A 24,650-nucleotide genomic window follows, 5' to 3' on the forward strand; every position below is an offset into this window, starting at 1 on the left:
TTTCGCAAGAGATGGGCCCAGGGTTAGGTCTGTGCAGGGTTTCAGAATAAGTACAGCCTTTACCTGCCTCTACAAGACTCTCTGGGTTGTTGGAAGGACACTGTGGGAACTAGGGGCATCTCTTGAAATGCAGTGGGAGAAGGAGGCAACCCCTCTCACCCCTTTGCCCTTGCCTGCTCAGTCCTGCTGATTTCCTCTGGCAAGTCACTGGTTCCTACAGTGCTGGCAGGTAGTGAGTGATCTGAGCAGGGTGAGGTTGTCACAGACATGAGTGACAGGCTGTGAGTGTTTCTTCCCTGCTTGGGAACATTTCCCCTTGACCTTATTTTGAAGTGGCGATTCAAGATCCTGCTTTGCCCAATATACATGTCTCCTCCAAGGTCTGACAGGCATCTAGACACACATCCTGAACCAGATGAGTTTTTTTCCTTAGTGTTTAAGTTTGTGAGAGTCAAAGACTTTGCTGCTCTATGGTGTTTTACATGATGCTGTCGCAGATGGAGTGATGCACTTAACTCATAGAGAGAAGCAGCGATACATTTATTGATATAAACCAGGGATTTAACAAAGTTTGATAGTAAATGTGACAGTTGGCAAAGCACACTTGGTTATTTACTGCACAGAGGACAGGGTTAGAAAGAAGTGTCAGGGACACGTTCCTGTTAAGTCGACGTTCAGAAAGGACCCCCTTGCTTTCTAAACTCCTTCTTAGTGAGGAGTTGAGGTGAGGCTGGATCCAATCCTAGTCCCGGATTCGGTCAATGGTTTATGTCTAAAGGAGTATATATGTGCAATCAATCCTTTATATCACTTAGCTAAGATTTCAAAGTTTAACACGCTATTAGTCACTTACCAAGGAGCTGTTGTGGCAAGGAATCTCTTAATCTCGAGAAGGAACCTTGAGAGGCATCTCTACTCAAGGGGAGATCCTGGCATGCAGCCTACTGCCGTGCAGGAGAGCTCAAAGGGCTTTTTGGCTGTTCACTATTTATGGGCGTAAGATGATTGACCTATAGTCATATTTGCATATTGACCACAGTACCAGTATCGTGGTTAGGTGGTTTGGTAGCATTGGTGAAGTTATCCCTTGGCTATTGTGTTGTTATCTCTCTCCCCGAAACCCCATTGAGCCGGATGCAGCCATCATGACTAGATGCGCCCATTATAACCACCATGGTTGGTTATCACTTGGGCAGAATTATGGGAGATAAAGGTTAGGTTGGCGGTGGAGCATACTGTCACAGATGCATGAGGAGAACTTGGCCAGGTTCCTTTAGGATCAGAGAAAATTCTAGTGGTGCTTAGCCATCTCAGTGAGCAAGATTCAGTGTAGCAAGGGTCATTCTTTTCACTGTCCCAGTTCTCCTCACCGAACATGAACTCAAGAAAAAACCACCCCAAAGGGATGCAGACATTAGGGTCATTGGTCAAACTTGCTGGAAAATTGGGGGATCTAGTCACATTAGCTGTGTCACTCACAATAACGTAAGCATCTTTGTATCTTTGAAGAAAATGCTGGAGACAGTTTGATTCTAAAGTGGGAAAGTTGGTTTTTGTTTTGTTTTGTTTTGTTTTGTTTTTAAGAGTTCAGGGGATCTCATTAATATGCTAACCATTCTGAAGCAAAGTAGTTCTTAGTTCCAAGCATAGGATTTCCTCTGGTAATCTTCAACATGTTTACACAATAGTTCTGAGTTGGGACATCTCTCATTTTCTTGCAGTAGGTTGTACGAGTATTTCAATTTCAGTACGAGTATGTACAATTTCAGTAATGAAATACGGCTCTGAAAGAGGTAGCACTGAATATCTGTGATACAGCCTTCAAAGCTATGTTCGTCCACTGGTGTTTTGGAAAAGGGCTGAGTGTCAATAAGCTTGACCTTTGGTTAGTTTAAATAAGATGTTTAAATAAAAAGTAATTGCTAATAAGAGGAAATAATAATAAGAAATTTTTTTTTATTTAAGTCCAACTCCTTTGTTTCATTTTGTTAACGTTTACTCTATCTGTATTTAATCTCTTTTAAAAAACAAACAAAAAAAGAGATACACTGCATTAGAAATATTTAATTAGAAATTTTTGCTTAGAAAACCACTAATCCCAGTGGCTTCTGTCAGTTTGACCGTTACAGACAAAGATACCTGTTTTCTGATTAGGACTGGAGACAGAAAATATCTTTTAAAGGATGGCTGACCTAACCTCCAAAATGCTATTAATTTGAAAAATAGTCTTCTAAGGTTTCTTCTGAGAATGACTGAAGTCTAAGAGGAAGCTTTCGGCATCCTGAGGGTGGAATCTAATTTCAAGTTGAAAGTTACACATGGTTGCTGCCATTTAACTCTTTTTCAGATATTTTTGTGCACACCTAAATAAATGTCAATAGCGAACGAGTTTTTACTCACTTAGAAAAAAACCCCAAACAATACACAAACGTTATTTAAGCTTTTTATGTAAAAACAAGTCAAGGTGAGAGCAAAGGTAAGAGAGAAAGACTGTTCAGTGGTTATTGGAGAGGATAAAACACTGGCAGTCTTTTATGAGAAAGAAAAGAAATGCTTGTCATCGTGAATCTCAAATTCAGAGTAGTTTTACTTTAACTTTGGTTTACTTTTCAGTCCCATCGTCAAAGTTCATCCTTCACCCTAAGTCTCATTTAACTCCTCGCTTTCCTTTCCTGCCACTGTATTGACAAGCAAAAGGGTTCATAGCAAAATATTTTAAGCTTCTGTAAGGCTGGACACCTCTCCATAGTGTCCAGTAACATATTCCACAGAAGTTGTAACTATGTACAAAAGAAGCTCTACTGACTCAGCGTACCCAAAGCTTTGATTAATTTGGAAATAATCAACGGAAGAAAATACCCTAAGACAGAGAACCAAATGCCACTGACATCTGAAGTATGGAGGTGAGTGATTAAGGTAAAGAACCTTAGGAGAAACAAATCATACGCTTCAAGGTCATAGTCACATTGAAAAGAAAGTAATGTTTAAAGCCCTGATGAAACAAAGGTTATCCAGAATTACAACAACTGCTGTATTTCATTTTCCGATGACACCATCACAGACATCTTTGTGCACCATCTGTTCCATAGCGAGAGTCTATTCAGGGTGAAGAGCAATCCGAAACATGGTGAGAAAAATCTGTATCCAGTCTTTTCATATAGGTGGTCAAACTGTAAGGCCTGGATTCACCTGTCATGAGCTTAGGCACTTGTCTAAGGCTTCTGACCATAGGGAATGAATGAATTCTGGATTATGCATGATCAGCAGGTCTTCACCATAGCAGGGTGGAGACCACAGGAGGAAATCAAACACTCGTTGATGATCAAAACAAGAGATTTGGTTTACTGTCTTGCTCTGGGCTGCAGTGTTCTGTCTCAGGACTGCCTGGCAGATATCCCAGACAGCCCTCATTGCAGGTTTTTTTTGCGTGCCTCATTGTCTCTTTTCCTATTTCTTTGCCTTCCCCATCTTTGTTCACTACCAATTAAATTTTGTTTGGTCTCAGATTTGCTACATCTGTACCTGAGGCTGGTATTTCAGCTATGCCTCCAGGGGCACTGCTGGCCTTTCAAGGTTATGCTCCCAAGAAGGTCCCCAATTCTCCCTTACAATTGTCTGTGCTATTAAGACATTTCTCGTATAACTCACTTTTCATTTTTTCAGGGTGTTATCTATAATTCTTACCAGAGTGTTATGTTGTGTCATGTCACATCCAGCAACTTTCTCATATAATGGTCTGCAGTGTCCCACATCCTGTTCATTCAGCTTAACTTCACATAAGGGTTTAGTCATCTGGCTGCACCACATTGTTCAAGAGGTTACTTCTAGTCCTATTTCTTGTTTGATATTTTTACAACACATACTTTTTACATTTTTAATTGTCCTAATGCTTTTTCTGTATTATTCGTTAGTTTCTAAGTATTGTGAACATCAGAACGGATCTATTGAAGTTTTTTTCACAGGTGCATTTGTAATCCCTTTTCCAGTTGTTAGTTATATATACTCGTCACATGGTTTCAGCATCTAAAATATAGTTTCCCAGGCTAAGCTGGATTTAGAATCATAGAATGGTTTGGGTTAGAATGGACCTATAAAGGTCATCTAGTCCAACATCTTCAACTAGATCAGGTTGCTCAGAGCCCCTCCCAACCTGACCTTGAATGTTTCCAGGCGTGGGGCATCTACCACCTCTCTTTGCAACTTGTGCCAGTGTTTCACCACCCTCCACGTAAAAAATTTCTTCCTTATACCTGCTCTGAATCTACCCTCCTTTAGTTTAAAACCATTACTCCCTGTCCTATTGATACGGCCCTTATGTCCTATCATTACGGGTCCTACTTCTAGGGTCCTTCTTTGTCAAAAAGGAAACAAAGAATTTCCTGAAAATGATAGCTAGGTTAAGTGGAATAAATCTCACTGTAAAGGGATCCATCTCCCTACTCTGTTTTTTGAAAGAACCTGAAGGACTGAGTTCTCTGGGATGGTAACCTTCTGAAAAAAGGCAGAGGACAATAATGAGTACTTAGCGGGTAAGGGTCTGGGTTACTATGAAAAGATTACAAGGAGAACTGGAGAACAAAACTGTAGTTTATTTTCTTCCCTTTTGTTTTAAAGAATGCAAGATAATTATTCAGGGCATCATTCTGAAAGATTTACTTACAGCGAGTAGTACTTTCTCACTCAGATATTCCTTTGTGGTCAACACTCACAATCAGTAAAATTACCTCACTGCTGTAGGCAAATGAAAGACCCTCTGAATCCCCAAGTAGGATTTTAAGGGGTGAGCTTCATGTATTGAGGATAAGATTTTTTACAATCTGTCTATATATGGAATCTTTTCCAAGTACTTCAATTTTTTGTCATTGCAAAATATGCACAAAACACATCTAAAATCTTTACATATGCAACATTTACAATGCTAAATGCCTTCTCTGTTTTTACAAAAATGACTCTGTGAAAGCTTTGAAAGGATAAAAGATGTCTTCTAGCCAACAAGGTAGAGATGAGTCAGTCATTGCACATCTGCAAAAGAGCATATCTGAACTAAAGTGTGTTGCAACAAATGTATTTTCATACATAGATATTAATCTGACCTATATAGCAGTACACAGCTGATACAACATAAGTTACTGCCCTGCCTAGTATCTTTCCAAAGTTTTTCGAGGAAAAATACATCAGCAGATATGAAAGTATCTGTGCTATTTTATGAGAGGCATTTTCCCTTTAAATCTGATAAGACTTGAAATAAGATGCTAATATAAAAAAGTCTTGAAAGCTCGTCCACTGTAGCTTATTTTTCTGAGACATCAGTGGTAGCTTTCTGTGCCTAGAGGCACTGTGATCCTTCTGTTGGATTTTCATCTCCCACACATTGCCTCTCAGTGGATTACCCCACGTAGGTACACACAGATGTGTGACTCTGCTCCCAGCTACTGTCATCACATAGAGTTCCTTCAGATACCTCACATTTTGTCTCTCTTAATTAAGCAGCCATTATCATCACTTCTTGGGTGGAGTTAATTTACCTTAATTTAGGTTCAATTTTCTTCTTTCTGCTTTCTCTTGTTTTAGGAGGCAGCGACTTCAAAGGTAGTGACTCACCACACAGAAGTTCTCCACTGAGCCCTCTGTAGGTTTAACATAGCTGCTTTCCCATCAGTTCCTAACAACTCGTGCTTTTTCTTGGGGCTAGCATTTAGTTCAGTTTATATCTATTGACATTAACAGTGCTACTGTCCCCTTATTACTGTTGGATGTCATCAGACATATTATGTAATTACTTGTTTTTCATAGCTCTTAATTCCCTTATTGTATCCTTGAAACAGTCTAAATAAATCTATGCCAATAAAGACATTTTTCACCATTTCACTTTCTTCTCCCTTTTAATAAACATATTAACAAAGATTCTTGATACTCATATTGCCACTTAGTATACCTCATCAATCACTATTTTCTGTGCTTTGCCATGAAAATGATTTCAACATTTTGTTTTTTGTCATAACCAATTTTCGAAATACAGCACATTTCCTCCCCCATCCAAAACCAGGACAACACAGTTTTTAAGAAAGTTAATCTGGGATGCACTGGTGAAAAGCTTGTTAGAATCCAGATAAACAATATCAATCCATTTTTTCTTGATTAACCCTATGCAGTTGAAGGATATGGCTGTAACTCAGAAATCTTGCAGTTAAATATATTATCCTGTAATAGTCTTGAAACACAAAGGTGGTTTCAGTGGCTATATTGACTCAGTGATGACAAAAGGTAAAATAGAGATAATTTTGTAGAGTAGTTTGTGATGGGTTTTTCTGATGAACAAATATATTAGAAGTATCTAATTAATTCACCTGACCTTGGTGTAATAACTATGTATTCTAGAATCAAACTTATTTTATATTAAAAAAAATAGCTCTTTACAGCCCCTTCTTGAAAACCTAGTGTGGTTAAGACAATACTCCGATGTTGGTTTTTAGCATTAGTAACTAAAAAGAGCATCATTAGAACAAATATTGCAAATAAATTATTTTTCTACATGGTGGCTTCATATCTACTGTGCTCATCATAGTTGCGGGATTGAATTTCATGTGATTTCTCCTCTTCTGGAACCTGCCATGAAAATCAGAGAAGAGTTTAGTTAATGAGATATAGACTCCCTTTTGCCATAAAAGGAGAATAAAGTGCACTGAGAACATCATTCTATTTGTATATGTTACATGTCTATTTATTAACATTGACCCAGCCTGACATGAACCACCAGTTCTGAATTCTGAGGGATGAATTCAGGGGTTTCTTAATAGAAGAATTCATTAACACTGATGTTAGCTATGAAAGTGCAAAATTAAAATCTGGGATTTTCAGAGCTCTAAACAAACGAGGTGACCACCTCTAATGAAATGTAAATGTTTTTGTATGCCAAATATCAATGTCTCTTCCCATTACCTGATAAAGCTTATTTAGAATAGAACATTTCTGAACAGTCCTATTGATATTATAAGACCTTCAATTCAACAGGGCTTTATTATTATCACTGGTCAACACAGACTGTGAATTTTTCAACCACACTTTAAAATTTTCCTTTTCCTGACATTTTTTATCATTCGCATATGACAGCCTATTTCGGGTCTTGCCGAAAATCAGTGGTTTCACTTTCCCATGGTGAAATAGTGAATGACTTGCAGAGCTGTCTTTAAAAGTTGTTTTTTCTGATTGTCATTGCTACAGCTGATCTTTTGGCTCAAAACTTCCCCTTAGACCTCAAACTTTCTCTCACCAAAAGGCAAATTGCATGGTTCATACTGGAGTTTAATTCATTAAAAAACTAAAAGAATCTCCTTTGGGGTTTGCAACATTTTAATTACAAGGCATGTATATCACGTATTTCTTCTTGTCTTGCCTTTTTGAGTTTGTCCTGTCATAAAGGATAAAATTCAGATTGCCTAAAAAAAGAATCTGGCATCAGTCTCTAATGAAGGGAGATGCAGAAAGTCTACAAACAATACAGGGAGCTTCCTGGGCTAAACAAGAGGAAAGGTATGTCTGAGTTTCTGTTCAGCACTGTAGGCATCCAACTCAGAGATGTATGTGGGACTCAGCTGATCAAGTCTAGGTCTTTATGGTATAGAGCTCTATATTTGAGGTAGGCGATGAAAGGTCTTTCATTATCAGTGGGGACTATAGAGACTTTCAAGGTTTTAACTCATGTAACCTAACACAGATCTGTAAGTATTCAAATTAACTGCAATCTAGAGCCATTTCATTGAGCATACAAGGGCTATTTTAATTGTACTTGTTTCTCAGCCCCATTGTTTGTGTCTTCATGCATAAAACAATAGTGCCAGAATGCCCATCTTCTTCCGATAATCTCAGTGGTCAGATCATTCAACCAGAATGCAGGAGAACTTCTGCTCAGCCTCAGGGAAACTCATCCTACAAGCACTGAAGAAGTGCTCTAAATTTCATTCAGTATGAAATTCTAGATGACACTAGCAAAGCAGCACCATTTAGCCAAAAATGCAAATATTATGTGTCTAAACTACAAGAAGGAAGAGGATGCCTGACTCAGTGAACGCTTAGAAGAGAGATAAAGAGCTCCACTGAGGTCTCAATTTTTTTGCTCTATTTCTGCCTTTTGGTCAAGGTTAGTCCAATGTAAATGGCATGACCAGCTAGCAAGTCCAAAAAAGATCCTGAAGGTGGCCTTGATAAATTCACAGCCTGAGGCAGGGCAACATTTTTGAAAGTCTGACTCATGTGTGCAAACTCCAAACCCCAGGAGAGCAGGACTGCAGCGTGCTGTACATCTTCCAACACAGTGAAAATAAAGAGAAGTTGTATCTTACCTCCCAATAAACGGAGTCATCAAAGCAGTTCCGGTCAGATGCTTGTCCCAAGAAGGGCAGCTTTAGGATACCACCTGTAGGATAAACATCATCAAAGGTTAAAAAATAGACAAAATGCCCAAATAAATGTTCCTCAGATGTGGCTTGGGGAGTCACCTAAGTTTTATGACTCATTTCCTAGTCTCCAGAAATGCCCAACCATCTGTGGACATCAGGTCACTCATTATGAGAGGTGAGGCAGGTTTCTTCATGTTGACATGGATAAAAGCTTGTTTTTAATTGGTCAAAACTTTCCCAGATTTCAGACTGGAATTTTCAATTTCAACCTGAATTATTGTTTGGAAAGTATCCACAATCACATGGAAACATGTGACAACTAAATGAATATGTTTTAATCTCAAACTAGTTTCTGTTTGGAATTTTAAGCATCTGAATCTAGATAAGGATTCCATCCAGAACAACATTTTACTGTTTATAGAATCATAGAATCGTAGAACAGTTTGGGTTGGAAGGGACCTTTAATGGTCATCTAGTCCAACCCCCCTGCAGTCAGCAGGGACATCTTCAACTAGATCAGATTTCTCAGAGCCTCATCAAGCCTGGCCTTGAATGTCTCCAGGGATGAGGCCTCCACCACCTCTCTGGGCAACCTGGGCTAGTGTCTCACCACCCTCAGTGTAAAGAACTTCTTCCTAATGTCTCATCTAAACCCACCCTGCTCTAGTTTAAAACCATTGCCCCTCATCCTATCACTACATGCCCTTGCAAACAGCCCCTCCCCAGCTTTCCTGTAGGCCCCCTTCAGGTACTGGAAGGCCGCTATAAGGTCTCCACGGAGCCTCCTCTTCTCCAGGCTGAACAACCTATATATTCCTATATATACAACCCAGTATCTTTGAAGCATCTATTCAGTAAGATATATAGGCTTCATTTGAAGAAAAAAATATTGGAAAACAGCTTTTCCATATTTAAGCTTCTGCCAGTGTGCCATCATGCATTATTTCTATTTTTCTACTTTATATTATTCACATGAATTTTCTGATACATTGACGTTCTCCATGGGCAAACCTCGAAATTCACATATTTTTCAGTTGCTGTATGCATCATACTGACCTGTCAATGCTCCGCCTGCCAGTGCAATTCCAATTGTACTGCCCAGGGCAGCAGCCTGCATGCCAGGAGTTAAGGGAATACCTTGCCTGAAAAGGGCAGAAAACCAAAACATTGACAATCAAAAAATTGTCATACTTCGAGACTGATAATTGGTCTTACGACATTGTTTCCTGGACAAGATGACTCATAGGAAAATATCCTGCCATTGCTGTGGAGAGACAGAAATCACGATTTTATTTTGGCTTTGTTTTAGACTGGAGATGAAAACTATTTCTTTGAAAAGGTTATTAGTATCTTGCAAGCCTGTAGAGAATCCTCCCCTTTGTCAAAAAGACCAGCATTTCATCTTCTTGGAGTCTATTAAGATAATGGAAATAGCCCATTTTGCCAAATTTCTTGGAAATATTACATTTACCAGCAGTGTAATTGTAGAATCATAATAAAGATTCTTGAATGTTTGAATGGTTCTGTATGGTGTTTTTTATTATGTTTTTAATTTATTTATTTTTACTTGAACTTTTAATTTGGAACAAGCTTGGCATATAAACAGTCAAAGGCAGGATATCAAGAGTCCTATTTAAACCAGAACACAATGTCTGACATCAAATCAAAAATGCATTTTCTGAAAAGAAAATCATAATTAGATCCAAGAAAGGTCAAAATTTAGGATAGATGTTCAAAAAACCAGTAAATTCCTTTCTCTTTTCTCCTATAACTCACCTAACTTCCTCTTTTACTGCAGTTACTATGATGCCAGCGATACCTCCCAGTATTCCAGGTAAACCATGTAAATTATGAACTCCACAAGTGTCTTGAATGTTCAGCTTGGATTCCAACAAAGGCTGAAATGAGGAGAAATATGAACTTTATAGTGAGTTTATAGCCTTCCATTATCCCTGGAATGACATGCGAAAGAAAGTAGTGCAGAAGTACAAGAAGCAATTTAACTTATTCCAAGTATGCAAAGTTTAGCTACAAAACTTTCCAGTTTTTCCTTCACTGTGAAATTGTTTATACACAGAGAAACACAAGTACATATGTATAATGGTACAAGTGCCCAAGCTACCATCATAAATATAATGGTACAAAAGGTGTGACAGTCCAGTGATACTCCTAATCTTTTCAGCCACTGCAGCAAAAGTTGAGAGAGATGGCGATGTAACACATAGATGCCTGTTCTGAGTCTGCTAGTCAGGTATTTTCTTCCAGAATGTTTCTCCATCAAGAAAAGCCAGTTTAAACAGTTTAGTCTGAATATTCTATTTCTATGTTTTGCACACGAAGCAATTCCATTTTATACTTCAAAAGTAGTTTTTGATTACAGATCTATTTAGAAATTTTAAAAGACAGAAATGCAATTAGTCCTATTTCACTGAAACATGGGCTTGGAGCAAAATTCCGGCAGCTCCTTGAACAGAAATCCTAACTGTAATGAACTCTAATATCTTCATGATCCTTCTTTGTTTTTAGCTAGGATGGACTGAAGTTACCTCATAAGCATATATTCAAATCACACTGATTTAAAAATTACCGTTTTCTAGAGCTTACTCTATAATGTATCAGCCAGTTTCTAAACTCCCTTTCCAGAGAACTAAGGGAGCTCCAGTAAAGCCAAAGAAGCATAAGGAAATGAGAGCAGAGGTGGGTCCTCAATACTCACAGTCAGGAAGTGGAACCCAAGGACAGAGATGATTCCAGCAATGCTCCCAATGCACATGGCAATAAAAGGATGGATGGACAGGTCAGCACAGGTACCCACTGCTACTCCTCCTGCCAGGGTGGCATTTTGAATGAGAACCTGCAAAGAGTTCACAGCGGTGGAGATGACAGATGTGGAACAGAGACTTGTTTTAGGGCTGAGTGGCTTTCAAGGCTTTTTTATATACAGAAGTTTTCCTTTCCTTTAAGTGGGATTTTTCCAATGAAGAATGAACAGGAATTTAAAACAGGGTTCCCTGTTACATGTTCAGTGTGTTGGTTCAAAATTGCTCTAAGCCAGTTTGACTGGGGCCAGTTTAATGAATTCCAGCTTTTACAAAGTCAACAAAATTCATCTGACCTCTCGAGAAAGCAGGCTGAGCCAGTGAGAACTGCCTCCTACAACAGGAGCAAATTCTTCAGACTCATTGAACTGTGCCTGCTCACGCTGGGCTTAGATAAACACTGCAACTGCTGGAAAGAAGTGGGTGAAAACACAGGGCGGGATTTTAGGGCAAGGAGATGAAAGGTTGGCAGCCTGGCAGCCCCAGCCCAGTTTGGCTTTGCTTGTTGTGCAGCTGCACTCTGAGATTGCCGCGGAAAAGGTTATTGCCTTGCTGAAAGACCAATTTTGGCTGTTGCAATGCGGCAACTCACATAGGATCTTCTTTGGAATAAGACCCAAAAGTCCACCTGAATGTTAGACTAATGTGTCTATATACCAGCTGGTTCTGTGGACAAGAGAGAACAAGAGAGCAGGACCATCACTATGACGTCTAAGAGCTTTTCTCTCTCCAGATGCAGTGATAACACTAAAGAATTACTACACACCTAAAGCAGGGTGTGTTGCTCAGGGCCCAATCTTGTTTTATTGCTTTTAGAAGTATAATAGGTCTAATTTTGCCTACAGTGTGAGCAAAGGCTCCACATAGCTCACGGACATTGGGAATTTGCCTAATCATCCTTAATGTAGAGGGGTGACTTGATTTAACAGAGGTTGCGATGTGATTCTTACCATGCTGAATTTGCCTCTTTGGTCCACCAGGCTGGAGAGGGCAAATGTTACGACAGCGCATGCAGCCAAGGAATAGTAAGTGTTGACAATTGCTTTAATCTGGGCAGCCAATTCCGGTGCAATGGCAGAGTTAAAACTGGGCCAAAAAAGCCAAAGGAACAGGGTACCTGGATGAATATAAACCAAAATGAAACCAAGACTGTTCAGTCACAAGGGGTATTTCAACATGAATGATCCAACACAATAGAACTAGCTACAAGAAATGAGGAAGATGATAAATAAGAAACACAAAACAGACAAAAAATTGGAAGAAGTAATAGATTATGCAGAAGTTTTTGACACTGGCAGCTGAGATTTTGACACATGGTCTCTGTCAAATCTTACTGGAAGACTTTAACACATTGTGACCCCTTGTCACGCCCCACTGATTGCCAGAGCTCACCACCACTGTGGAAACCATACCAGAATAAGATGCATTAGCAAGACATTTCACATGCAAATCTTTTATCATCTATTGATATAACTGGTATTTCCAGCTGGTAAATTGATGTATGAGTGGATCTCACGGACAGACGTGTGGTTTCTAACATCATTAGTGGGACAGGCACAGATCAATACTTTTAATTATGGCCAATTTCTATGGAGATGCTGCTTATAACAGCAGATTTAACAAGAAGGGAGTGACCACTAATGCACAGTGAAAATGTATCTTTATTTTGATCTTTCGTGTTCTTAACCAAGGAAAAACTGTAAAAACATGTGTGCCACTGAAAACATTGTGTATGCATCAGACAAAAAAGAATATGCCTCTAGGATTGTACTGAAGAAAATGGATGTAGTGTAATAACATAGGGATGAAAGAGAAATGAACAACTGATCAGCACTCACTACTACTTCACTTACCAATCATGGCAAACATGTCCGAATGGTAGGTAGATTCTTCATTTTCATGTTTGTTTTTCAAACCAGGACGATACAAGACTAGTGTTACGGCCAAACCAAAATAAGCTCCAAAAGCATGGATAGTCATTGAGGCTCCAACATCTGTGGCCTGTCATAGGGACCCAAAATAATATCACAGATATTATACAGCATAAAGATGAGGATTTGAGGAAGGAGAAGTCTGGATAACTTTATAAAGTTTATAAAACCTAGAATATGTAAACTGGAATTGTTACAAAGGAAAGTATTTCTTATAAATAGAAAACAATTATTGCTAAGTAGTTGTACCTGAAATACTTCTGTAACTAGATGTTCGTTGCATGCAAAGATTGTGATCTCCAGAATTGTCAAGATCAGCATCTGAACAGGACTTGTTTTCCCCAGGACTGCTCCAAATGAAATCAAAGCAGTTGCTGTACTGAAGTCTGCATTTATCATGCTGAAGTTAAGAAAAAGAATAAAATAAAACAAAGCAAAGCAAAAAACACAGGAAAAAAGAAAATCAGTTTAGAGAGACCTGAAATAAGGCTGTAATATTAAACCTGTCATCTCATTAAAATGATAGAGCTTTAACTCTTCAGATTTAAAATTATCAAGATCATCTTTGTGGATGAAAAATAAATCAAACCTTTCCAGATGGGTTTTGTGGGGATCTTGCCAGCTACTGAGGAAAAAGTGTGGGAAAGTTACTCATGTTCATACCATGGATGTGCTTAGCTGGTTGAAATTACTGTGAAAAGCCAGACGAGATGTGTATTGCGGATGTGAAGGGATATTTCCAGCTCTGACTGTCACCTGAACTCCAAAGATGGTAGGGAGCTCTTAGCTTTGGTCAGATGGTTTATCTCATTTCAAGAGCCTTGCATGCCTTTCTATCAATGTGCATCATGTTTGCACTAGCTGTTAGGAAGGACCAGCGTTAACAGCTTACAGGGAATGGCAAAAATAAATAAAAACATGAATTGGTCAAAAACTTACAACACAGAGGGCACTAATTTATGGGTCCCTCTACAAATGCCCATCTGTAAGCATTAAGGAGCTACTTCTGTTATTTCTGTTTGCCCCTCAGTAACGTTTGGATACTGTTCCTTTCAAAAATGTCTACAAGTTGTCTCAGAAAACAGAACTGCAGATGTAGAAAACACTCTGAGACCTTAGTAGAAGCAGGACAGATGAATGGGAGGGCGATTAAAATTATCTAGAGACATTGCTCATGAGGTCTCTTATTCTATGACTGGGGTCCAAAACATGCTGCAGTATGGCATGCATGCAAATCATTCCTTGAGAAGCAGGAGAAAAACTGGTGAGTGGATAGGCACGCTGTTACAGCCTGTCTTCTGTGACCCCATGGGTCATGGAAGGACAGGTCCTTTCATTCCTGCTGGATGCAGGAGGTACTGTGCCACTGCTGGAAATCTTCCAGCTTCCACAGCTCCAGAGATTCAAAGCAGTCTCTCTACATGACCTATGGCCCACATGTAACGTAGCACCTCTAATTTCATCCCACCTTTTGTTTCCTTTGGCCCAGTGCACCAGGTGTTGCCCCTTTAGAGGTGAAGGGCAGATGAATATTGAGAGGTGGACAGTAAGGCTCAATCAAATTTCAGTGAACTTAGTCTGATCCCACAGATGTTACAGTTTATGGCTTCTCCTGATATCTTGAGAGATAGAAATGTCAATTCTGGTAAATTCACATGTACCTTTTGGTATCGACATGAATTTTCCCTCCTTCCATGTGCCAAAATCCCTGCATCAGGGTTCCCCACTGCAGACCAAAGGCAGCAATGAGCATGTTGATACCAACACTGCTGAATCCATATTTCTTCAGAAAGGTCATCAGGAAACCAAATCCAACAAATATCATCACATGGACATCCTGAAAGACTGAAGAGAAAATATGTCTGTGTAGTGACTATGAAGAGTGAGGATGAAGGGAGGAAAGCTAGGGACAAATGAGGATTTAATAGAAAAGAAGAGAGTTCCAAACTCACGTCATCAATGTGATCCACCCCTCCCCACTTCATGACCAGTCTACTAGTTGCAGACTGAGTGTCTGGAAAATGCAAGATCCAATTATTGATTTTATTCCTTGCTATATCATTAAGAAAAGAACACTAGGTCTCTATACTAGCAGATTTAATGTGTCTGGAACTGTTCTCTGTGTGTGAAGCTACTGGGAACATCACAGCTTCATGTCCTTACAGAAAAGTTCTCTTCCCCCTCAAATGAACGTTGTCACATCCAGTTTGTTCTAACTCCAAAATCGTACATGGGATTTGTTTGGCAAAGTGCTAGTTGGTCCAGTGCAAAGGTATGCTTGTGGTCCCTAAAAATTACTGTGCAAGAGATTGATTCCTTTACCTGGGTAAAAGAAAAAGGCATTTAAGGTAGTCTAAACTAGTAAAATAATATTGCTAACTAGCATATACTTAACCTTCCTTCAAATATGCACTTTTTTTCCAAATATGAATTTTGTTAAAATACGGCTAGTTATTTTTCTACTCTTTTTTTATTTCCTTTTTAGACTTTTTAATACAAAATGAGTTTATCACCACACATGGATACTTTATATTTTAAAATATTTTTCTCTTCTGAAGTGTTTAATGTGATTTAATGGACTCTACACCAAACAGGTTCATGTCCTATAATTAATGACTTTTCTTTGATTTTATTGTTAGTAAGAACTTCAGTATAGAGAAATTATCTATTTTCAGTTCTAGTTAATTGCCTCTTACATGCAAATATGTGGGAAAAAGTTGAGACATTGACCTGGTTAGTATAATATTTGACTTGAAGTTACATTTCAAAGTTATGTGCTTTCAGCATTCATGTAGTTTTGCTATATGCATTACCATGTTTAGCCAAAAGAGGGCCCAGAAGTATAATAAGTTACTGGAGATTCCTAATAAACTCTGTTATATTTGCACCGTCATATTCCAGCCCTAACCTAGCACTGAAATACATACATGCATGTAGGAAGATCCTTTACGTTGGGCTACATGCATCTAAGAAACAGCATAGAAATGTGGGAGGTTCTCAGACATCGTCATCCCGTTTCCTTCTTCTTCATCACCCTTTCCTTCCTTCTGGACATTTTCACATTTTTATATTTCCTGATTCAATAATACCCAGTGATGGGATCTTTGAAGCCCCTGCAGTCTTTTGGAAGCTTCCCACTTTCCTCCGTGTTACTCGGTTTTGAGAACTGCTTTCCAAACTCCTGAGTTGTTCTTACTGCTCATTTTAAAAGATACAGAATCAACTTAACTTCCCCATTTGTGTTTCTGCTCTTGATATTTTGCATATTTTGTATTGCAGTGCTGTGTGAAAATAAATGTCTTGCTTAGAGCTCAACATATTCCCTTGCTTCAGAGGACCTGGCAAGAGATGAAGAAGGTATGGCTGGGCACAAACAAACCATGCTGATACAACCTTCCTGATCCTACCAGCAGTAAAGTCTTTAGTGTCTTAGTGGATGCAGAACTCAAAATGCAGCTTAATTTGCCCATATTCCCGTGTCAGAGGGAGTCAGCAGGGGGTGTTTAGGAATTAAAGTACGAGGGGTACATCTGTCTGTGCACCCTCCCAGCTTGCAGCAGCCTGTGCACCAGGAGCCCAGAGCTGTGTTTTCACACCTGACTTGACTGCGGTGGTGAACTGCACAACTAGAACAACTCTTCTTCAAATGTCTTGCAAAACATTTAGTGGTGGTTCATGCCGGTAGGACTGAGAGTGGAGAGTCTTCCCAGTGTTACTCTAACACCACCCTGACAATCTTACAGGTGATTACCCACCTTTTTTTTTTAAGTGGGACAAAAATATGTTGGCAGGTCATGTGAGAAAGTTCTTAAATAAGGGAAGGAGTAACCCAACATCTCTTTCCCTCTTTTTGAGGATAGCAGAAACTGGATTCTGAACAAGTGCTTTTCTCCCCTTTTAAAAATAATATTCTACAAGTGACCGTTCACCCAGTAACCTGTGGGATCAGCACCTTTGTGTGTGAGAAACGGCTGGGGTTCTTTGTCTGACTCTTGCAAAACTACTTTATTAAAAGCTTACTAATGTTAACAAAAAAATACAGAACTAGAGGGCAAATCCATAAAAGCTGCACAGCAACATCTACAAAAGTAGCCTTTTTGTTTGAATTTAGCAGAAGAAAATGGAAAGGTATTTAATAAATGCTTAGCAGGACAAGTCAAAGTGATATACAACTTCAATGGTTTTCAGTTTGTATCACACTTGAGTTTGATGCACAAAATGAGAGGTGTATTTGAAAATGACCTACTTCTGCTCTTTTTATTGCTTAGTCAGCCTGTGCCATGGACTTTCCAATATTTTTTTTTTGTTTTGTCCATCCAGGGTAGTCAGGTCCAGGTAAGAAAAATTTTCCAGTCTCCCAGAGGAGATTATAGTTTGTTAGCATTCAGCATATTACTTGCCCTTGTTTGCAATCTCACGGTTAAATCTTTGCAGACAAAGCAAGTAAATTGTTCTCATCAAAACAATCCCACTCATGTATACATCTCAGTAAATCATGTCTAGATTAGCAAAAGATGCTTTACTGCTTAAGTAACCTGATTTTTCCTGTGAGCAAAAGAAGAGGTTTCAAAAGCACGTTGATGACTGAGGGGTTTAATTCTCGGTGCCCATCAACAGGGCTTCCGCGTGCCCGGGTCTCTTTTGAAAGGTGCTTTTAGAAATCTTACCCCAGCCCTGAAGATTAGAAGCAAGCAGCTGGTTGACATGTAATGGGTCCTCCTGAGGGCTAGCCAGGCTTCACATAAATGTTTTAAAGCTCTCTGGATTTATTTACACAAAAGATTAAAAGTCCTGCTTAAAACTAGGTTAATTCATGGATGCTGAGGACGAATTTCAACTAGCCTAGCCTATACCTTGTGCTTTAACTGCCTCTTATGCATGCTTTTAAAGAAGAGTATATCTGGAATCATCTCAAATTATGGAGAAAAAAGATTGATTTGTAATAAACTGTTTCAGTAACTAGTTACCTTTAACAAAGCATAGTATTTTTGTTCTGTGAGACAGGAAAATAAAGACTGTGATAAAATGATCTGGCAGATGCTGAACAAAACCACTGCACGTGATCCTGCAAGGCTGCCCAATACCAACATATTAATTCCACTCCAAGGTCTCCACATGGCGGTCAGTCTCAATGCAAAGATGTTTGTGGGATCTAGGTTTATGCTAAAACTGATTTTGCTCTGCCTGAAGGACTATACCGTAGAACCCTGAACAGGAGTTTTCCTAAGCCATGAGTCATCGATCAATCACAGGACATTACATACAGGATACCAGTATTAAAGAAGCCCTCTAGGAGTGTTTGCAAAACCATCACACACCCTTTTCCTCCCATTCCAGTGGCACGGCACACCTGAAGCTGTCCATCCAATTCACCATGCCTGTACTTGCATCCACCAGAAATAGATATAATGCAAAGCTATGTTTTGGGAATGATCTCAGCTCAGCCTCCCTTACCCGAGTGCAAAACTATGGTGACCTCAAGTATTATTTTCATCTTTCTTCGGCCCAAAAATAGTGAAACAGCTTGGATTCATGGTGCTGAGGTATTTAAGGCATATAAAAACAGGCCCTGCACTGCAGTTCTGAGAATATAAATTGTTCCCTGGATGAAACAATGAAATCTATGAGGTACAGATGGGTTAACATCCCTGGGGATAGCATGGGAAGTAGTTTGAACACATCATTTTGTGAACTTGGGGGAAGTCCTAGTTGCTGGATCCTTAGGCAAACTGTGCTCTTGTGTGCACTTTATAGACAGGGAAGTTTGAGAGGAAGAGGGCCTAAAAGTGAAAACACAGGTATTGGGAAATCCTGCTTCTGTTCCACTTTTTTAGTGTGAATGAGATCCATCAACTCTTAGGTGGGCATCTAAAAGTCCAACATTACATCTGAGGTCTTTGCTTAATTTATATTTCTACTGGTAAACTGAACAGCCTGGCCAAAAGGCAAATGGCATAGGTTGACTCATAGCTACTTGCTCTTTTCTCCCAAAATGCTGTTCCCACCTGTGCTACTTATTGAGAGTAGTCCCTGATCTATGCTATGCCTAAAGCCATACCCAAAAGGAGATCAAGGTGCTGTTTCACATGAGCCAAAATCATGCCAGAAGCTTGTTAGCAGTTCAATAGTGTGGACGGCTGGGAGACCGTGTGCAGGTATAACACGGTCATACGCTGCCTGTGCAGGAAGGCAATGGAGACAGCAGAAAATTTCTCCCACATATTTTAGGCACTGGTATTAGGGAAAAAATAACTATAGGTGATCCCTAGCTGGATAGATTACATTTAAGGGCTTATATTGTAGTGTTAGCAGCTGGTGAGAAGAATCCTTTTCTCTGTGATGTTGATGAGGCTCCTGCCCTCTCTCTGGTGTCCTTTTTAAGTGGAGATATTAAATTAAAAAAACCAGGGCTCCCCACAAGGGCTGGGAGAGGGTTTCGTTAAGTGCGAGAACAGTCTATCCCAGGAACTCCCCAGGTAACACAGTACCCACGGTGATGCATGTTGCACATGTAGTCTCCATCCAGAAGACTGAGGTTTACTAAGAAATGCACCACAGTGCTGTAAGGGGCCACTGAAGACTATTAAATTACTGGCATAAGCACGAGGATTCCATGCACCTTCTCAATTTTCCTTGCTAAGGGGCACTCCAAGAAAATCCAGGTCAATTTACTACCAGATCCAGCAGGTATGATATTCAGACAGGAGAAGGTCATTTTCTCTGTTCTTGCAGGGCAAATAAACTTTAATCTGAGTCTGAAGGACCCCTCTCTTACCTAGCATCCTTTTGGCTTACCAAATTATACAAATACGCCCAAAACACTGTTGTTCTGTGACTGTATCTGTAGTTGTTGTGTTGTTTTAGTGTAGAGGCAGAGAAGAGATAGGTGGACAGGTTTTTTAGGAAATAGCCATGTTAATAAAATAACAGTGCCAGAGTAGCTGCCAAATTATTAGTGTGGTCTCTGGCATAGTTTTTGCCTAGGCCAACTATCACCTCCTGGGTGACAGTGGACCAAGGGCCATTCCCCATATACCATCTAGACAAAGCCACCTAATTTAGGAACTGGAATAGTTCGGTATCATGGACATGGCCAAGCTGTGTCAGAAAGAAAATGATCTCTGGCATAGCCTAAGTTACTATCTTTTGGGGCTCCTGCTGCATCTCAGTGGAGTTAACCCAAATGTGAGTAATTAGCCCCTGATGATCATCAGCTGACTTGCATCTGGAGCTGAATAATGCCATGCATTCACTGTTCTCTCAACTGGACAATGCTCTGTGTGGGAATACACAACACAAGACGACTAGGGAGTGAAGTGACCCTGAGATCACATTCCTCTGTAACAGTCACTGAAAGCCAATTGGAATGAGGCAAAAAATAAAGGATACATTCAAAATGACATGGGTACTACATACACGCAAGGAGTTCTGTACCGTTATGATCATCATTAAGAGGATTGCAATCACGACCACGAGACATTAAGGCATCAGAGCCAAGAAAACAAACAACAAACCTTCGATACTGCCAGCAAGACACAGGCTGCTCCTCTGAAGACTTATTTTTCTATTTATTTACAACATTCTGATCTCCACATGAGGAGGAGGGGGGTGGGAGAAATCAGAAACCACTTCTCAGGCCACAAGCTTTCTCCCTGAACTGCATCAAGCATTTGCAGAGCAACAAATCAACAGAAACGTTTGCAGGCTGAACCATTGCTGTCTATAACTGAGCCACTGCTTTGAGACATAGAAGGGGGTTATCCACCTTGTGACAATAACTATTGCTCTTGGAGGAGTCCAGTTTCTGCAAACTTATTTGGTAACAGCGATGAATATGCTGCCCAATTTCCGTATTCTCATAAGAGAACCTTTTGAAACCTGGCTGATAGTAATGAAATGTTCTGTTTGTTTCCATTATGTGTTACAGTAATCAGGATAGAAAGTCTGGCAAGAAGCACTACCATCCATCTCTGGGAAATGCCAGAACCTTTCAAAGTAATGCGTATTTCTCCAAGTTTTAACCTGCTATGCTAACGCTAGAACTATTTTCAGGACTCTTCTCTCAGCAGTTAGCTACTTTCAGAATTTTCTATGTGCTCAACTTGAATTTGTCTTTGAAGCCTGCTGCTTTCACACCACAGACAAAGTTTGTTTGCCCCAAAGCACGCCTTTCTTTTTTCTTAAGCTATATCAGTAGGTCTCATAAGTTATTCAGAAATCTTGCTTAGGATTAGTTTGAAGAAATTCTAACTTCTATAAATCTTAGACAGCAACACTTACGTGGGTATAAAGTTCCAGAGGCAATATTGATGTCATATTCCACAAATATCCCAAACAAAACAATGATGATCACTTCCAGAAGAAGAGCCAGGATCGAGAACTTGAACCTCATGTTGGTGTCAAGGGCTGACATTGCAGAAGAGCAGCTGGCTGTGAGACCCTGATAAAGGACGCTTGCCTTCAGTGGAGCTGCCTAATTCAGTGGATCTGGGTGATATAGCATAAAAAAAAAATAAAAAAAAGAGAAACAGGGACAGAAGAACACACCGTCACACCCACTATGGGAGGGAAACAGTATGGGTCAGTACAGCAATTTCTATTTCCTGGGCTATTTCTGTGCATGAAATGCTGGCTTAGGTGTTTTTTCAATTTGTAATGCAAACCGGGTCATTTAGCCACAGATACTCTTTTCATTGTCGTATACGTATTTTAAAAAGGAAATAGCCTAAAAGAAAATCTGACAGAGCCTGGTTTCCTGCACATAGTTAGGAACACGGCGACAGTCAAGTGTGTTTCCTGTAGTCAAGATTTTCTTTAAGTCATAGCTTTCATTTTAAAAGGTAAAGATTTTTTCATCTTATATGAAACATGGATAATGTCCTACCTCTTCGTATAGGATATGATAAGCAAAGAGAATCTTTTTCAGCAGACTGAAGAAGTATTTGTTCTTATTTCACAGTGAATGAAGTACTCGGAGCACAAGTTCTCATTGTGAACTCTTATTTAAAAAGAAAATGACTATACTTCTTCATAGGAAAAAAAGGATATTCCTAGTTGTTAAAAAAAAAAGTGGTATATTATTAAAAAGAGAAATTTGAAAAACTGCTCAATTTTTCAATTTTAATTATTGCTTTTTGCATTTCCCTTAGCTCAGGCAATGAAAATAGGTCAGAGATCAAATCTCTTGAATAGTTTTAAAAAGCTCAGTTTGGAAACTTTCTCATGAATGAATGAGCAAATTAAATTTCACTTCGATTTCTGTTGGTTGATCACTTCCTCTTGAGATTCACATTGCCCATCAAAATTTATCTTGACTCTCAGAACTTTTGTGGATAAAATATTTTATTGATGTGATACTGAGTAGCTTGGCCTCTGTTAATCCGGTATTCAGAAGATAGGCCAAAATTGTACGGTAGGAACCTTTGTTTCATGAAAAATTGTTATCTATGAAAAAAAAGGATTATATTGCAGCAGTAGACTAATTGGTCATGAAGTAGCAGTGCTAGGATACGGCAAGAAAATGCTGTGTCAGTCCTTGGGTATAAAAATCAGCACAATCCATGGATGCTGGGATCTGCTGCCGCCTGGGGCTGCTGTCCTGGTGAGATACTGTTGGAAAACTGCTCACTTGCTGTGAGAATTAAAGAGCTCAGGGTTTTTTTTTAGGGTACACATATACTGGTACGAGGCAGTGCCATGGCCTTTTCTCTGGTCCTGATGGCCAATATTTGTCAATCTTTAGCTTGCCAAGCAGGGTGTCTGACACCAGGCACATTTTAGGAATACTGACTTGCTCTTGGTAACTCCTGGACTAAATCCACTTGACACTGTGTTGCAATTTTAGGCAGAAAAGAAAGCCCCGGCACGGTTCAGTTTTCTAGTGCAAAGGTAGAATTAGACCACAGTTCAAGCTAAGTTTAATATGATCTCAGCTTTTTCTCCTGGAAAAGGGATCTGTGGTTTTGGAGTGGAAAATAATTTATTTAGCAAGAAGCACACACCAGTCTGTCACAGAATCAAACCTGCAAGTGGCAAAGCTAAAATAAGGATATACCTATTTTTTCTTTGTAGAGACTGTATTTCATTTGAACAGCTCAAAGAGAGGAAACAGAGCTTTTTAAAAAGCTATTGCTCATCCTTGCTGTACCACAGGATAAAACAGAGCAATGTTTGATTGTAAGCACCTGTGAGCTCCTTCATTTACACAGAAAGTGATTGAAAAACAACAAGATCACGAGTAAAGTTAATTGTTTTTTACCCATAGCTCAGCCATGAATATCTTGTGCTATTCTTTACACAATGTTTTCCCCAGGGAATATCTCACATGACGTATGTGCAACCCTTATATTAAGTCCTTTCAGGGCTGCAGAAAAAGCTCCTTGTTGAAATCTTATTGGGGAAACTGCCTTTTAATAAATGTTTAAATTTTAAAATGAGTCAAGTCAAGTTGATTCAATTGGGACTTTCTCTGATATTATTTAAATCTTAAATTGCATGCAGGTACATGAACATACACACAGAAACGCACAATCTATATTGAAAGAGTATTCATGCATGTTTTAGCTAGTCACGACAGATTACTTTTGTAGTTAATGTGAAATTATGTGCATCTCAAGAAAATGATTAGTCTTAACTCTCTTAAACAGTTGTCTTAGGAAAAGAAGTATAATGTTTTAGAGATTCTCGTTTCCCTTCATTGATTGCTACTTTGGAGAGTAGTTCAGATTTTAGCACCCAAACTCCAGAAATTTGAGTCAGGCTGAGGCTTTTCACCCAAGATTTTTAAGGACTTGCCAAATGTGCTTGTTTGCTCTCCTGAAATTCATGTGGTGATTCAAGCTGATGTACCACTGTAACTGGAATACAAAGACCTTAAGAATTACTTTTAGCAAAGCTCACATTGCTTTCTTAGCAGACTGCCCAAAGTGAGAAACGCTCCTTATCCAATAACAACAGCTCAGGCAGTGAACAATACGAAGCACATTTTATTTGAACATTCTTGCAAGAATGGGTGACCTAGCAAGTAGGCACACTTTTGGTTCTTGAAACACACCTATTTATTTCCTAGTATGGGCCGAATTTTCCCTCCCCTGTTTCCCATTGGTTGGGTACTCCAGGGTACACGGTCTGTCCAGAGCGCCTAAAATCCTTCCCGGATGTCCTGCCTCTGTTTACTTCTCCGTATGCTATACCTAAAGGGATTATTTGACTAGTTTATTTCTTTCCTTTTTGGTAAAATTGTTCAATGTCATTAGCCCTGGTTAAATGTTTGACTACCCTTCTAGACACTAATCCAGTATGAATCAGTTTATCCTTTTGTCTGTGTGATAAGAGATGTTCTACAAGCCTTTGCTGGAGCCTCTTTGTCTAGTCATTCCCTTTTTTTTTTTTTTTTTTTTTTTTTTGTCCAGAAAGAACAATTTAGCTGTTTTCCTGATGGGGGGAACTAATGTCCAGCAGCCACAGATAAATGGCCCCTGTACAGGTACAGGTGATTTACATGA

At 39.4% G+C, this 24,650-nt stretch overlaps 1 protein-coding gene across 1 annotated transcript; it reads right to left on the minus strand.

Moving 5' to 3' along the window:
- Positions 1-4,569: 4,569 nt before the first annotated feature.
- RHAG (Rh associated glycoprotein) lies at positions 4,570-21,771 on the minus strand. Its single transcript, XM_063330651.1, has 10 exons — positions 21,427-21,771; positions 14,808-14,991; positions 13,396-13,546; positions 13,069-13,216; positions 12,166-12,332; positions 11,113-11,250; positions 10,173-10,294; positions 9,453-9,538; positions 8,340-8,413; positions 4,570-6,606 (listed from the first exon to the last, which is right to left on the minus strand). The coding sequence occupies exons 1-10, from the start codon at positions 21,557-21,559 to the stop codon at positions 6,529-6,531; spliced, it is 1,281 nt and encodes a 426-aa protein (XP_063186721.1). The 5' UTR covers positions 21,560-21,771; the 3' UTR covers positions 4,570-6,528.
- Between the last annotated feature and the right edge of the window lie 2,879 nt (positions 21,772-24,650).

The sequence above is a fragment of the Chroicocephalus ridibundus genome, chromosome 3 (genome assembly GCF_963924245.1).
Source record: "Chroicocephalus ridibundus chromosome 3, bChrRid1.1, whole genome shotgun sequence".
Classification (NCBI taxonomy): Eukaryota; Metazoa; Chordata; class Aves; order Charadriiformes; family Laridae; genus Chroicocephalus; species Chroicocephalus ridibundus.